This window comes from Pithys albifrons, chromosome 5 (genome assembly GCF_047495875.1).
Source record: "Pithys albifrons albifrons isolate INPA30051 chromosome 5, PitAlb_v1, whole genome shotgun sequence".
In the NCBI taxonomy this organism is placed as follows: Eukaryota; Metazoa; Chordata; class Aves; order Passeriformes; family Thamnophilidae; genus Pithys; species Pithys albifrons.
In genome coordinates, this window is record NC_092462.1 from 48,789,436 (window position 1) to 48,805,208 (window position 15,773).

At 38.7% G+C, this 15,773-nt stretch overlaps 1 protein-coding gene across 11 annotated transcripts in view; it reads left to right on the forward strand.

Annotated features, from left to right (window-relative positions):
* The window catches only part of FRYL (FRY like transcription coactivator), a 172,598-nt gene that overhangs the window by 31,494 nt on the left and 125,331 nt on the right, over positions 1-15,773 (forward strand). For 9 of the 11 annotated variants that reach the window (XM_071556514.1, XM_071556512.1, XM_071556516.1 and 6 more), the window contains exon 3: positions 335-463. The exons of 1 other annotated variant lie outside the window; for it this stretch is intronic. In XM_071556514.1, the coding sequence (XP_071412615.1) occupies positions 385-463 (79 nt within the window). In that variant the 5' untranslated portion in view covers positions 335-384. Of the gene's footprint in view, positions 1-334; positions 464-15,773 lie in introns of those variants that run through there. One more of the 11 variants, XM_071556511.1, reaches the window with a different exon arrangement.

A 15,773-nucleotide genomic window follows, 5' to 3' on the forward strand; every position in this document is an offset into this window, starting at 1 on the left:
ACAGTGTCTTCTGGGCATGCAGAGTTTAGCATACATTGGTTAATGTATAGGCTTGTTGTTGTTTGGTTTTCTTATCAGTCCACACAGTTAAGACGTCTTTAAAATCTGACTGGGAGCAGCTGGCTGGCAGCTGACGTGCTGGGGTTGGCACCACCCAGGTTTAGTGTGACATCATTGGGAGAAGTCCACCTCTGTGCTCAAGGAAGTTGATGTGGGAGCCACGCTCCAACGTGCAGCTGAACTGCTGAATTTAGTAAATGCTAAGAAAGCAGAGGGCATGTAAAAATGGAATTCCTGAAAAAAATTGTTCCCAATGTTGTTTCTGGCGATGCAGTTCCGGATGCTGGGAGTACTGCCCATGAAAGCTCTCCAAGGCTACTGAAGATGAGACGTGTCAGACTGTTTTCGCTGGGACAGACAATAGATGAAGATGAGGAGACACATGTTTTACATCCTGATTACAGTATGTACCCATGGCATCAACCTGGTAAAAACTGATCAATACACTTTTTCTTCTTCAGGTCATGATTATTTTCCTAAATTGACAAACTTGATTAAAGAAGGCCTTTTTTATTAGAGTTCCTCTGATAAAGACGTTTTTGGCTTTAGAATTGTTTTATCATTGTCATGCTGTCATTTGTTAGTGACTTATTTGGAAGCAATTTTACAGGATTTCTAATGTTCCTCATGTCTTTGCATGCCTGTGTGACTTTTTGATTCCTTTTGGGTTTAGAATCTCCGTTTAAGTTTTTCAGCTTTAGTGTAGCTAAGATTAGGCACTAAGAGTTGTCTAGACTGAAGTGTTACACAGATCTGGCTGCAGTGCAGGGTGCAATTTTTGTGTCATCTTTTCTCTCCGTGTTTTTCAAACCCCTAAGTTTTCAAAGGCCTTCCTTTTAAGTGCTTTTTTCATCTGAGAACTGTATATGTTTTCCTTTTTTAGAGTTTTGAAGATAGCATGTTTTGGATAAACATAATACATAAATATGTCCAGTAAAAATATGGACATTGTGTAGAGAATTTTTAACTTAAGTACATGGGTAAGGTTGTTTGTATGAAGTTTTCTATTTTAGTACCTGTTAATGCCTAAATACTATGGTATATTGTGCTAATGAAAAGTAGAATTAGTTCATATTCCTTTTAGTACAACTGGGTGGCAATGGAAAATTCAGTTTTTCTTTCTTTTTTCTTTTTGATTTCAGCTAATATAATGCACTCTTGAACCTTTATGTCTTGGATCATGTTGGCTGTCAGATGCAGTTTTCACCCTTTGCTGTGTAGTTGGCTATTTTCAGGAATTAGTGTGACACTAGATTTTTTTTTCCTTTATGTGTCTACCTGCAAAGGTGGGAGGTGTTAACATTCATCCATCTTACTGGGTGGTGAACTTACAGCCGAAATTATGGAATTACACCTGTGGTGGTGGTGGGAGAAAGGGGTTTCCTTGGAAAGACTTCTCTCAGCCTTTCAGATTGTATTATAAACCACTTTTTTGCAGTATGGCAGGTTGAGTAACATGAGCAGCTGGAGAAGGCAGGGACAGTTCTGTTTTGTTAAACAAGTTGTTCCTGTGCACAGCTAATTAGAACAAGTTAATGTTGTAATGGTGTGGGCTGCTGAACGCTGCTTGCAGAATAGGGTCTAATCAGAAGCTCATGATGTCTGATGGTGAAGGTCTTTTAACCTCATGTCACTGTGATGTCCACAACTTAAATATCTCCACAGGTGTATCTCATCAATTCTGCTTTTATGCTCTCTTGTGGTTTCTTTGTAGCTTTTAATTTTAAATATTTTTCAAATGTTGTAAGTTCAGAAGAAATAGAATAGTCTTTGTGCCAAGTTAAAAGAAAATGCTATAGACTGATTAAAGTTTGTAGACAAAACAGATACCTTCATCTAACTTTGTTCAATGTTTTGTGGATAGTTTGAGCATATGAGGGTAATGAACATAGAATACACCAGTCCTGCTGCTGAAGATGAGTTTTACTGTCTTGGTCATTAAGTATGTGCCAAATGGTGATTATTAGAAATGATTTTGTGGAAATCAGCTATGCCTGACTAGTGTGGCTTAATATTGTGATGTCATCATTTGCAAAATACAGACTTATAGTCTGTTCTGGGATCATGCTTTTACAATAGCAGATAGTAGCTGAATCCTCTTTAAATTATCTGCTTATTTCTATTTTTGTATCTTGGTAATGGAATGAACTGCTCTGCTGGAATAGAGCAAAAGAACTGCTGTGTTTACTGGTTGGGTGTGCTGCAGGAGGCAGGCGCTGACCAAACAGGTAATAAAACAAGAGAATTATTTGAAAAAAAATTTAAACACTTACTTAATGTCAGCAGAAGTGGTATTAATGCACTACAGAATTTAATATAATGAAACTGTTGAAGAACTCAATAGACTTTTAAAGCTAAGGTGGTTTGTGCTGTAAATATGTTTGAATATGAAAGTGGGTGGGGTTCAGTTTTTTCTTTTTTCTCTTCCTTATTGCTGCTGTTTAGGAATGCCTTTGCATTAGCAAAAATTTAGGTGAAATAATGAGTCTGACAAATATTTTTAAAAGTATTTTAGAATGTCTCAAACCAACCAACCGACCAAAAAACCCTGCTCCTGCAACTGAAAGCATAAAACTATTATTTTTATACCACCACCTAGTTGGTTAGGTATATCTGACCTAAAAATGTTGTGTGGAATTCAAGTAATGAGAGGTTTTTTGTTTGCTTGGTTGAGTTTTTTGCTTATTAAAACATTTATTTGATCACCTTTCAAAATGTTAACTCAATTAGTATATACTTTGTTTTAGAGATGAAAATAGGACCTTAGAAATAATGCTCCATAATGTGTCCCTTAAAATACCTAGTTTCTGTCAGAGTGGTTTCAAGTGTATTCTAGAAATCTTTCATAACTGTCTTTTTAGATGTGTAAGATTGTTAGAACTGTAGAAGAAACCCACAACTCACTTGTTGAAGTATTTGCATATTGATTGTATGCATCACAATGCTTAAGTGATGTTAGTGAAAGAACAGGCAATTTTTTTAAAATCCGCAGTAGCATTTAAGAGTTGACATGATTTCTGTTTTAAAAATTTCTGTCTCAAAAAAGCCACAATTCAGATAAACCATGCAAAACTGAGCTTGGAAGATTTGGATTGTAGCATTGAAGAAGGGGAAGGCCGTGGCTGCCCTGTGTGACCTAGCAAATGGCAGCTGTACCTGTGGTGTGTGAAATGTGCACCCCTGTTGCAGTTCTGTGTTTTGCTTGTGTTGTAAGGCAGGGTAGCTAATAATGTGGAACTGAGTGGCCAACTGTAAGTCAAATCTCCAAGAACTGCACAAGAGATGTTAATTTTATCAGTGCTGTGAGTGTTCTCATTGCTCACAGTGTCCACGTTACTTCTGTGTGTGGAAAATGTGCTTCCCTTCAAGTGCTTCTGCTGGGAGAGCAGAACTGAGCCAACAGGAATGTATTCCTTGGTGGTGAAGAAATGAGTACCAGAGCTGTCACTGCCTCGGGCTTAGCAGCAGGGGCTGGATGCACGTTTAATGCCTGTGAGCCCTGTCCCTGTAATACCAGCAGCTCTGCAGGGCATGTTCAACTCTGGGTTGCATCTCTGATCAGCCTTGTACAGCAAAGGATGGCTGGGGGCAGTCTCTATGTGGAATAGAAGTCAATTTCTGTACCCAAATTCAGAGTTTGTTAGAGAAGACTGGGGGGTTGGTGGGCAGCCAAGTACCGTGGCTTCACCCCTTGGTCTCTGCTGCTCACCTGTGTTCAGAGACTGCTCCATAATACTGTTTGGGAGTCAAAATACTATTTACATAAAAATCTCTAACCCTCTCTGCTTGTTTTCTTATCGCTGCAGATAGCATTGTTTTACTTGAGTAATGCCCTAGGAAATTGTTCTGCCTATATTTTCCATAACAAGTAATAAGCAAACCTCTCTTAAGGGCCTTTAGAACCTGCTCTTGAAGCACTTTGAAACAGAAGGGAGGGAAAGAACATTTTGGGTTGATTTGAGTGCAGTTTTACAAGCGGATCAGGCTGATCTAACAGTTTGCTGTCAGTGAAAAGGGCAATCTCACTCCCAGCTGTGCAGCCCTTCCCTATCTCCTGTTGTGTGGCTTGTGTGGCTTTTCCTTGAGCTGATTAATTTCACAAAGCCAGCAGAAAATGTTCTAATGTTTTTGGGGCAGTTTCTTTGAGATGCATTGGCAAGGGGAATTAACTCACTGAGAGGCCCTTTTTTGGGTCAGTAGTGGGGGCAGCATTCGATGACTTACCATCAGCAAAAGTAGCAGTCACCTTCTAGATACCCTCTGCTTTAATTGATTTGTGGAAAATGAACTCTTTAATATTTTAGGTAAATGGAAACACAAGCATCTCTCCTGAGTTTTAAGTGCAGTGATGATGGTTTATTATTAGTGCTTATAGGCAGATAAAATGACTGTTGGGTAAATGTTTTTTAAGTAAGGCATTAGCTTCAAATGGAGTCAATAAAGAACTGAAATAAGGTCCAGCAAGTCTTTCTAAAAGTAAGGCCAAGTGCAAAGAGAGTATGCCTCTGGCTTGTTTATTTTACCATTAATATGGAAAATGGACTGTAGTTATATTTAACTGTTTTTAAAAAAGTTATGGCATGGCTTAGTTCTAAGAGACATCTCAAATATTATTTTTGACCTTATTTTTTTGAGATTGATTTTTTAAAAATTGTATTCTGTACTTGACTGTACGCCTAATATGCTTTTGCTGTTGCTGTCTCAGGGTTTCAACAGAAGAATAAGCAATCAGGAATTTATAATATAGATACTTTGGTCAAGTGGCAAAGTAATTGTAATTTAGTGCTTCTTTCAAGTTGGGTGTCAATACAAATCAAAGGTGGATCTAAAAGGGCCTTTTCTTTATACTTAACAGCTACTCATGTGAAGTGTATGTGTATGAATGTGGGAGGTAGGTCACTTGTTTTCCTCTGAGATATGGTGAAGAGAGCTTACTTTTTTTTTTACTGTTATTGTTCACTTTAATAGATTACCTTTGTATCACAATTGCAGGGTCTCTTTTTATGCATCCTCTGGACTTCAAGCACTTAAAAGGTGTTCTCGTCATAAGTATGTTGGTATAAAGTTTCATATGACAGCTGAGTCGGTGTAATGGCTCGGTGCTGTGAGCAGGAGATTGTGCCCATCCACCTGTACAGTTGTCTTGCATATTGATTTTTGGTGTTCTTGTTGCGTGTCTATTTTTGGTGAGATTATTTATCTTGCTAGAGCAGTAGGAAACCCCTATTCCCATCCAATACCAGTGGATAGGCAGCAAACCGGAACACTGTGAGAAAGAACCAACAGCAAAATTAGGAAGTGAATGTTAATAATCCTGTGGTTTGGCCTTGGTTTTTCTGTTCTCTTTGTCTTTCTACAGTGCAGATTGTAAGATGAAAAGTAAGAAGCAGTGAAAACTCCAGTTTATTAAGGAGAAAAAGAATTAAAGACAAAATGGACCAATATTTAGCTCCAAATGTTCTTTAAAACCTTAGGCTAATTTTTTGAAACAATGTAGATAAAACTTAGTGGGGGATTATAAAACAAATATCTTTTGTCCTTTCCATCCACAGTTACTTTAAGGTAGTTGTGAGAGGGACAAAATAAAGCTTTTATCTTCAAGGAGAGGGGGAGACCAGGAGAAACTTGCTGTGAAAATAATGATAACTGTTACTGTAAAACTTCTTTCAGTGATAAACTGGTAATACAAGGGCATAAAAATATTCTTTTGAATTCCGTGTGTCTAAATTGTCCACAGACCTTTAAAACAACGTTTTGAGAAGGAGAGAAGTTTAGCATGTTGTTACTTTGTGAATACTGTAAATATCTTGCATGTAGAACGGATTTTAAAACTTAATCTGATTTTGAGAACATATGTTAGTGATCCCAAGGTAGAGTATAAGATGCTGGATGGCATGTAAGATAAAAATAGCAGCTTATTTTTAAGGAGTCATTTTGAAGTACAAAATTAATATCTATTAAAACTCATTAAAATTGATCACTATGCTAACAAATCCAAAATAATATCCCCCTAATGCTTACAAAGTATTTGTAAGATCAATATACTGTTTAATGGCAGGCTTAATTCAGCAGTTGCATATGAAAATTCCATGCTAGTGATATCAGCAATTCAGGTTTAAAATACAGAAAGATTATAAGTGGAACACTTTCTTAAACAGTTTTTCACTTTTCAGTTGAAAAGGGAAGAAGTCTGTGTTTCCAATGCCTAAGTTCTAGTTTGTAGGTGATCTGGCTAGTCTTAATCTCCTTTAGGGGTGGTTTTTCTGTTTCTAATGAAAATGTGACTAATACCTGGAAAAGTCAGATATTATGAAATTTGTCAGTAATTTATTATATTTTTGATGACTCTTGGTAGTTTCTGTTGGCTGCATTTGTTAACTGTTTTATGTCTTGATTTATAAACTTTTGTGTTTCTAGCTGCTTTTGTTCTAAGCTCTTCAGTAACAGAATGATTCTTACCATGAGTGCTTAACTTTATATGTGTTCCTTCTAAGAAGTGTTACATGAATCCAAACCAGGGGAAAAAGTAATTTCAACTGCTTCCTCTTAATCAAGGGCTGCTTTGGAAAGCTTTTCCACTTTCAGTAAATGTCATTCTTTGTGTCTCTCTGATTTATCACTGAATAGCCTTTAGTTGCTCTTTGAGTAAAAAAAAAACGTCATGAGTGTTGTCTTCATTTGCAAATATATTCTCTCAGTAAATGCGATTGAAGAACACCTGGGATTTGGGAAGTAATGGCGGTTGTTTTACTTGACATGCATCTTCTTGCTCTTCAGCCAAGTTCTAAAAGGTCCCCTTACGCAAAACCAGGAGGATTCTTGGCTCATGCTTGAAGGTTGTTGATGTTTGTATTTACTTATAAGAGAAGAACTTTGTTATGAGAAATCCAAATGCACTACTGACTTCAAAAAATAGGCAAAACGTTCAGAAAGCCATGTCACTTCAGCAGTGCTACCTTCTGAAGACATTGTTTCTATCAGCAGCAATTTTTCATGAGATGCTCTGGATGTTCAGGACTTGGTGCATCCTCACTTTATAAGCTGTGCAATGCCCTTTAAATAGAATAGAATAGAATCATAGAATTGATTGGTTTGGAAAAGACCTCCGAGATCATCAAGTCCAACCCTTGGTCCAACTCCAGTCCATTTACCAGATCATGGCACTCAGTGCCACGTCCAAGCTCAGTTTAAAAACCTCCAGGGATGGTGAATCCACCACCTCTCTGGGCAGCCCATTCCAGTGCTTGATCACTGTCTCTGTAAAGAATTTCTTTCTGATCTCCAACTTCAATTTCCCCTGGCAGAGCTTAAGCCCATGCCCTCTTTTCCTATTGCTGACTGCCTGGGAGAAGAGACCAACCCCCACCTGGCTATAACTTCCCTTCAGGTAGTTATAGACAGTGATGAGGTCACCTCTGAGCCTCCTCTTCTCCAGGCTGAACACCCCCAGCTCCCTCAGCCTCTCCCCATAGGATTTGTGCTCCAGTCCCTTCACCAGCCTTGTTGTTCTTCTCTGGACCCGCTCCAGCACCTCAATATCCTTTCTGAACTGAGGGGCGCAGAACTGTATTTATTTATTATGCAGTTTTCAGTTACAGTCAGTTTAAAAGTGTTTTTTCTTTATTAGTTGGAGTTTCCATAATCTCCGTTTCATGGAAGAAGCCATGTAGAAGAGAATAGTTTAATTTACCCACATGTTGATGAAGATACACCATATGTGTTTATAGGTACATTGTATGTTTGGACAAATAACATGTTCATGTCAGCTACTGACAGAAATGAAAAGTATGTAAGTGGTCTATCAATAGTTAATGACTGACAAATAGAGAGCAGCCAGTTGCATGAATGGAAAAAGCCAAAGCATGTTCTTCATTTTATGTGACCATGTGTTTACCACCTTCATTAACTAGTCGGGATTGTGTTGGAGTGATGGTGTCCCTTTCTGTTGATCTGCTCTGCCAGGTGCAGGTGTGGTGCCGTGTGTCAGGGGGAAGTGTTGCACTTTGTAGCTGCTGCCCCATGTGCATCTGCTGGCAGAGGCTGTTTTCTAGTCCACCAGATAAGAAACTTCAAAAATTTTATGTTGTGAACTATTTGCACAGCTTCCAGACAAATGCAGCCTTGTTTTGAAGTTTTGGTGTGTTAGGTGTTTGGTATCTTAATTGTTGCATTTAGTTGCCCTTGGGTTTGTTACTACTTCTGGTTCCCTCCCTTTCTGATTTTTCTATCTTGTTTCTTGCTTTTCTTCAATGTAACAGCACACTTGCTCAAGATAAAGGTTCAGGAATTACACTCATATGAATTCTTTTATTTCTGGCTTGCAAAGCAAATGTGTATTTTACTTTTTAATTATCTTTTTTAAGCTTAAAAGTATCTCTATTTTGTACTTACGCCGCAGGTTCCTGAAAGAGTATCTGTTGTTTTACAGAGATGGGAAAGTTGTAAAATTCAGCATTAAAAGCACTTAATGGCTTTAATCCTGGTAACTAAAGCATTAAAAAATGCACTGTAAATATTTGCTGGCTTTAGACTGAAGAAATATGCCAGTTTAGTTCAACTGTGAAGAATGCCATATTAATGTAATTATTCAATGTATTTGTGATAGTAGATGGAAGAGCTCCATATGCTGCTGCCCCTTGTAACTGAAACATCAGGAAAGGCCATTTCAGGAGTTGAGACCTCAAGAGAAAATTGCCTGTCCATGCCTTGCCACTTCTTGCTTTCTTTTTCCTGACTGTAACCACATCTTTCAGAGTGCTTATACCATGTGTGCAGAGCTTGTAAAGCTGCTGCCTACATAGGGATTTAAGCCATGGGGGAATAAGTTGGTAGGCTTGTGATTGTGAGGAGTTTTTGCAGAGACACTTGAAGTAGTTCACACTAGAAAGTGTGCAGGTCCCCATCCCTCTGCCTGCTATTAGCGCTCAGTGGCAGACGTGGCCGAACCAGACATACATTTGCATTGTGTGGGTCTGTGCACCCATTGAATGTATGAACAGGAATGGACTGCAGAGGCTCAGGGGCAAACATTCAACTTTGCTTGTGGTGGAGGGAGGAAAGCAGGAATTCTTCTACTGGCATGGGGCAGCAAATATGCAGGTACCTTGAGCTGCTGTGTGAGTCTGGTGGGAGTCTGCACCCGAGAACATTTCCTACCCAAGTACTACTGCACTCATGAGGCTGAACAGACTGGGACTTCTGTGCTGAGTTTACCCCTACAGGTGATTTTTTAAACTGTTTTTCTTTAAAGTTTTCCTGGATGAATCCTAAACTCTCCGAGGCTGGGGTTTTTTTCCCCCTCAATGATTTTGATAGAGACAGAGTAACTGATTGTCACATAATGCAAATATGATGCTTCCTGTAAAAGCGGCACAGACATTCAGCAGCTTGGGAGGAGCAACAAAAATAGAACCATAACTGATTTGTAGCAGTTGTCTTAAGACCTTGTAGGGTAACAGAGTTAAGCCTTTCCTTACTCTATCCATTTAAACACCCAGCAACTAAGCAGGGATTTTCTGTGTAGCTCTGTAACTATTTCCAGGTTCCATTTAAAAGGCTGGTGAAAACCCAAGAGCTGGTTTCCCAAACCCAGTGCACTGATGTGTTAATGCTGAAGCACAGTGAGGAGACTGCACAGTACAGAATTGGACAGACCTGATCCTCAGAGAGTTATTTCAGGTTGTCTGTCATAGACAGAACCATGCTAATCGGGCTTCATACATATAAGGTTTATTTGTGGTCATTGGAGATTGAAAATGGAGCATTTGAGAGAGAATTACCTGAAATTTAATTACAGGGATGCTTATGAAAGTTGAGAAACTCGGATTTGTCGGGCTTATGACATGTGGTAACAGCTTTAGGTTTGTGTATTGCTTTACCTGTCTCATTTCCTCTTGGCGGGAGGTTGGTTAAATATAATCTCAAAAGTGCTTGTTGCTGTGTTCAATATGTTTCACCTTCTTATTACCTCCTTGTTTCCTTGTTATCTTATGATGTTTGCTGATCTGGAAGGCTAGATTTTCAGGAAGGGCCAGATATCTGATTAGTATAAATCCTTGCCAAGATGGTAAGGTCTTTGTTAAACTACCTTGAAAATGGTTTGATTTTTCAGGATTTAGTTACTTTTTCTTGAAAGTTATGGGCAATTCTTTTTTATTTTTTTCCTTTTAATGTAGGCTTACTGTTTAGTCAAGGAGATGTTAACTTACCGAAAAGTTAAAGATTAACTGTATATCCTCTTTGATCTTATGGAAGTCTGTGTTCTGCCCGAAAGCTGTGCATCTTCAGTGTCCTTCTAGAATTGGCTGGAAAACTCATAATTACTTTAAGTGGGAAATATTATTTCTAGTTCTTTCCCTGAATGCATTTGCTGACAGTCTATATCATCCTGAAGATGAATGTAGTAAAACTGCAAAGAAACTTCTGGAAGCAACAGTGACTCCATGGTTTTTATGTAACTTAAAAGAATGTCTTTAGCTGTGGTTTTTAAATTGAGTGTTTATGCTAGAATGGTTAATGTAAATTGTTTTGTAGAGGGATAAGTGGACAAATCATAATCTGTTATCTTGGCCATCCCAGTAGAAAAGGGCAAAAGCTGCTTTGGGGGTTTGGAAGGGAGGTAATATGATATGTATATACTCCTGGAGAAACAAAACTGTGGTAGAACTGGGGAATAGCACCTCAAATGAAGGGGGAGGGAAGGGAGGGAATGAAGCTAAAAATCTATGATGTTCCCTGTGAAACACAAGTGAATGACCTACAAAATGTTACTTCTCTGTCATTTAAAAGTAAACTTTAAAAAGTTAAATATTGTTCTTGTAAGATAACATATACAGTAATATCTTCAGCCATGAACCCACCCTACCTTTTCAGCCTGTGGAGGTGAAGCTAAAAGAACACTATGGGAACCATATTAAGTTGGTTTGGGGTTTTTTTGGTTTTGTTTTTTGTGGGGGGGTTTGTTTGTTTGTTTTAGTTTTGTCTTGCCTATCAGTGTTTGCCACAGGCCAGAGCTCTGGCAGGTACCAAAGCAGCATTTATTATGCAAATGACACTTACTTTATGTACATTGTTCAGGGTAGTTGTCTGCAATGTCTCTGTGCAGCTCCAGGAAAATGGCGTGATGTTACTTGGATTAAAGAAAAGCTTTACAAACAGCCTTTGCATACACATTTGTAGTAAATGTATTAATCCTACTATGTACAGTGATACTTTTAGAAATATTTTTGTTAAAGACCTAATTCCAGAAATAAAGAAAAGTTCTGTTATCTGTACTATCTACAGCATGATAGTTTCAGGTTTCTTACATTGCTTGAGTCCTCTAACTTGTTAAAACACTCAGGGTGAATCTTACCTGTTGTGTGACTGGGCTTACTGTACATGGTGCTGAATATTCCATCTACAAAGTATGTGTTGAAGTGCTGAGTGGACTCTACTTGTACAGGTCAAGCAGGCTATGGATGAATTGGTACCATGAATGGACAGTCTTACAACTTCCTGAAGCAGCTGGGCTTACGACACTTGAATCTTGTCATGTGTCGGTCTATTTGCAGCCTGAAGTCTGCAGACTTAGATTGCTGAAGCAGCCTGAACAATTTGCTTCTAGCCATCTTCTTTATTAAGAGTTTTTCATTATCTGAGCAAAAGGCATGGTGTGGGCTGGACACTTGCATTAATCGTTTTAGTAGAGTGCAAACAGCTTGTCTGCAGATCCAGCACTTGAGCTTTACTGCACCTACAGTCCTGTTCTTGGCATTTTCTTTTAAGAGCTTACTGGTACTGTTGTGCTCATTCATGCATGCCTCACCTTGCCTTTTGAGAAAGTATCAGAGAGATACATATGTATGGCCAGACCTCGGAAAACAAAGATTTGGGCAGGGCTCTCCCCACGTGGGTGTGCCCTTCCAGCCTGGGCAGTGGATGTTTTAGGTGAGGCACAGTGTGCGCAGAACTGGCCCCACCCTTTAAGTCCTGAGGTCCATCTGCCACGACCGAGCGAGCTTCGACAGTGACAGTGAAGTCCTCCGGACTGTCACAGCACCCGGTACTGACCGGGGCTGACCCTGCTGAGCATCCGAGATCTGACAGTATGGGATGGCAGGGAGGCTTTAACTGCCTGGGGGTGGTCCCCACTGAGACTCGAACTCAGGTCCTTGGGATTCAGAGTCCAGAGTGCTCTCCATTACACCACGGAACCACCCTCAGAGAGATACATTAAGTAGTCAAACTGATAACTTGTCCAGAATGAAGTGTACAAATACTGGAATCAGTATATAAACTACATATTTATTTGAATTGTGTAATGTCCAGCTTACTAATAAAAGTATGCACAAATAATCAACTTCAGAGTTTCTTTTTGGATTTTTTTCTTACATAAACCAGCCCCCAATCAAACCTATTAACTTATATTTAAATGCAAGTGCTTTCTTTTGCATTTTATCTAAAATAGTAAATCTTATGGCAGCCTCCTCTTATAGGTACTCAAAAGTGATAGCCGTTTTTAGTGGTTGTACTTGTTGCTCTCAATGTTAAACACAGTGTACTTTCCAGAACTGAGTTTTGTTTTCCTCTCTGAGAATGAGAAACTGGAAAAGAATCCATACTGTAGATAACATTGTCTAACACAGTTGTAGAAATACATGATGATGGTGTCTTCTAACTCTGCATGATGAGTTTTATTGGGCTCTTCTCAGTGAATTAGCCTTGGTTGTGCGTGGCAAGATTCAGAGGTTTGTAATCCATAGTTTTTCTTTCTTGCTTCTGCTTTTCTATTTTTGATTAAAAATAAAACAGAAGGTTGCATTTATCCTGAAATCTTCTGCTTATTTTAGCATCTGGTAGGTTATTTCATTTACTCATCTAAAAACCAAACCAAACAACAGACCCCAAAAAGTCTGCTATGGCAGTTGTTGTCATCTATACATCTTTGGTTATAAAACAAGTTAAATTGGGCTGTGAGAAGGAAGAAATGTTGGAAAGCTTGTGCACAGTTGTACAATAAGTTAATGTTTATGACTCTGATACTTCTGTGATAGGTCTAAGATAATGACAGATCCATTACTCCACTTGCTAAGTGCACTTGCACTGGGAACTTGGTTTTGCCTTTTTAGGGAGGAGGGGAGGGATGTTGGGTGTATCTGGTTTAAGCCATTCTTAAATCTTGTAAATTAATACCCACTTGTTATGTCTGTGCATGTGTGTATGTAAGCATATGTATTTTGTGTAGTATTAAAAGAACATATTTCTTCTCAGAAATTTGTTGTTCCTATTATTAAATATTCCTGGTCTTCAATACACTACTGAAATTTTTGGAAGGAGAAGCTTATGTCTTTGGTACATACAGTTCACACTTCTTAGAAATTGTTAACGGGCTAATACTTTGTGTTGATCTAAGAGCATTTAAAATTAGTTGCCAGTATCCTTGAGGAAGCCCAATTGATGGTGATCATTAGTTGGTATTATGAATCAATAACAGTGCTACAAAATTCAGATGCCATGGCAGAAGTCCATGTAACTTACTTGGCCAAACACCTCAATATCATAAATAAATGCAAATTTTGCAAAAGATTTCCTAACATTTGTTTAATTTTGAAACACTACTTTACAGAAATACTTACAACTTCTCTGTTGAAAGTTATCTTAACAGGATTCCAGAAGGTGAAACATGGATATTAGTATTTCTGGGAGTTGTTTTAGTGTATCTCCTGGGGTCCCTGGGATGATTGTCTTTTAATAAGTTTCTGGTGCTAATAACTTAAAGAATAAAAGCTGAGGAGGGGGCAAAAGGGCAGCTACCCAAAGTGTATTTTAAAATGTCATTATTTTAGAGGTGCTGAGAGAGTTGGCTCATGGTTTTGGAATGCACACTGTTAACAACGATGCCTTTGAAGAACTCTCTATAGCCCAGTGTTAAAGGCAGCCAGAGACAACCATAGTTAATACAGTCTTTCAAAATAGTGGTGAAATTCATCAGCCAGTTCTAAAATCTGACATTTATATCCTACTCATAGCAAAATACAACCTCTGTTATTTCTTTCTTAGTAAGAGGAAAAAGAAATGTTTGAAGTGCAACTTTGGAGGTATTCATAGAATCATTGATGAAAAGGAATATGAGGTAATACTGCCTACTGCATAAACAGTGCTACCTGAAACAGACTTATCAAAGGAAGTTTGATGCAGTGTCCCAAAGAGTTGCTCTGTGTGGATACACATGCTGTGGCCTGTCTGGGAAGGAAAAAGGACTATTTGAATATAGGTAGAAATTCAGTATCATTTATAGAAAAATATTTTTGTATGGGGAAATTTGAATTATTTTTAATCTGTGAATGCTGAGTGATATTATGAGTCTCTCTTTTAATTAAACCACTCATCTCCTGAATGCCAGCAGCTGTCTTGGTGGTTGAACCAGGCTAGTACAGTGACAGGCTGCTCCCACTCTTTCTCCAGTATCCTGCTGCTGTATTAGACATGTCATTGAGAACCACTTAGTTGACATCAGCTGGTTTATGTTACCTCCCTGTTAGTGGTAATTATGCTGTCTTTTTGGGGTAGGGGATATAGATTAAAAAAGTGCCAAACACATGAAACCATAACCATAAAAATACCTCCAAACTTTAAAAATATTTGATGTCTGCAGTTCTTAAATATTTTCAACAACTTCAGATAATTCGAGTCTTGCCTGAGGGCACAGATATGATTTCTTCCTCATAGCTTGTTTACTTCTAGTACAGGGTGGGCATCAGTTCTGAATTATGTAGATTTTTTTAAAATCACCTTCAGGCAGATTTAGTTAATCAGTCTATGTTGGATCCACATGATTAATTTTTTGGTTCATCTCTATGGTGTGGGTCAAGTTATAATTTAAGTGGACCTAATGACCCAACAGTCATTAGACTAAAGGTTTACTGTTAGCAGTCACTGCCACAGAAATCTCAGTATCCAGTTCTCTGAATTTCTGTATTTGACCCAAGGGTAGTATTTTATTTGCAGTTTGGTGGCAGTTATGGAAACAAGCATTATTTTCTCCAAATCATTTCTTCCTGTCAGTATGTAGAAATATTTCTGAATTTTTTTTAATACATTTAGATTTGCCCAAAAAAATTTTGAGGCACTTTCAGGTATGTTTTTGACCTTTATAAAGATAACACCTCGAGTTGACAGATACCTATCACTTTTTGATTTTCCCTGGTAGTGCGGGCAGAGTGAACGAGATTTATCTCAAACTGCTTTACTTTGTGCTGGAGTGGGAAAATGCTAATGATGGATGGGGTATCGCGCTTTATCCTGAAAGAATGCCCTTAAAGCCTGAGCACTGTCCTAGGCAGCGTTGGATTGCATCCCCAGGAATACAGAAAATTCACACATAAGAGACTTTGCATGGTGGTGTTTGAGATGATACTGAATAGGGTAAATGATCAGAAATACCAAAAAAAGACACTAAGAACCAAACAACCCCCAAACAGCTCCAGTCCTTTAAAAAACACTAAGAAAAAAACCCCAAACCACAAAGCAACTTCAAACAGCTAGTAGAATCACAGAAGGATTTGGGTTGGAATGTGCCAGCCCCCTGCAATGGCAGGGACACCTTTTCATCGACCAGGTTGCTCTGTGCTCTGTCCAGCCTGGCCTTGAACGCTGGCAGGGATGGGCTGTCCAGAGCTGCTCCTGGCTGTCGGTGTCGGAGCTGAATGGTGGTTCTCTCGCAGGCATCCGCC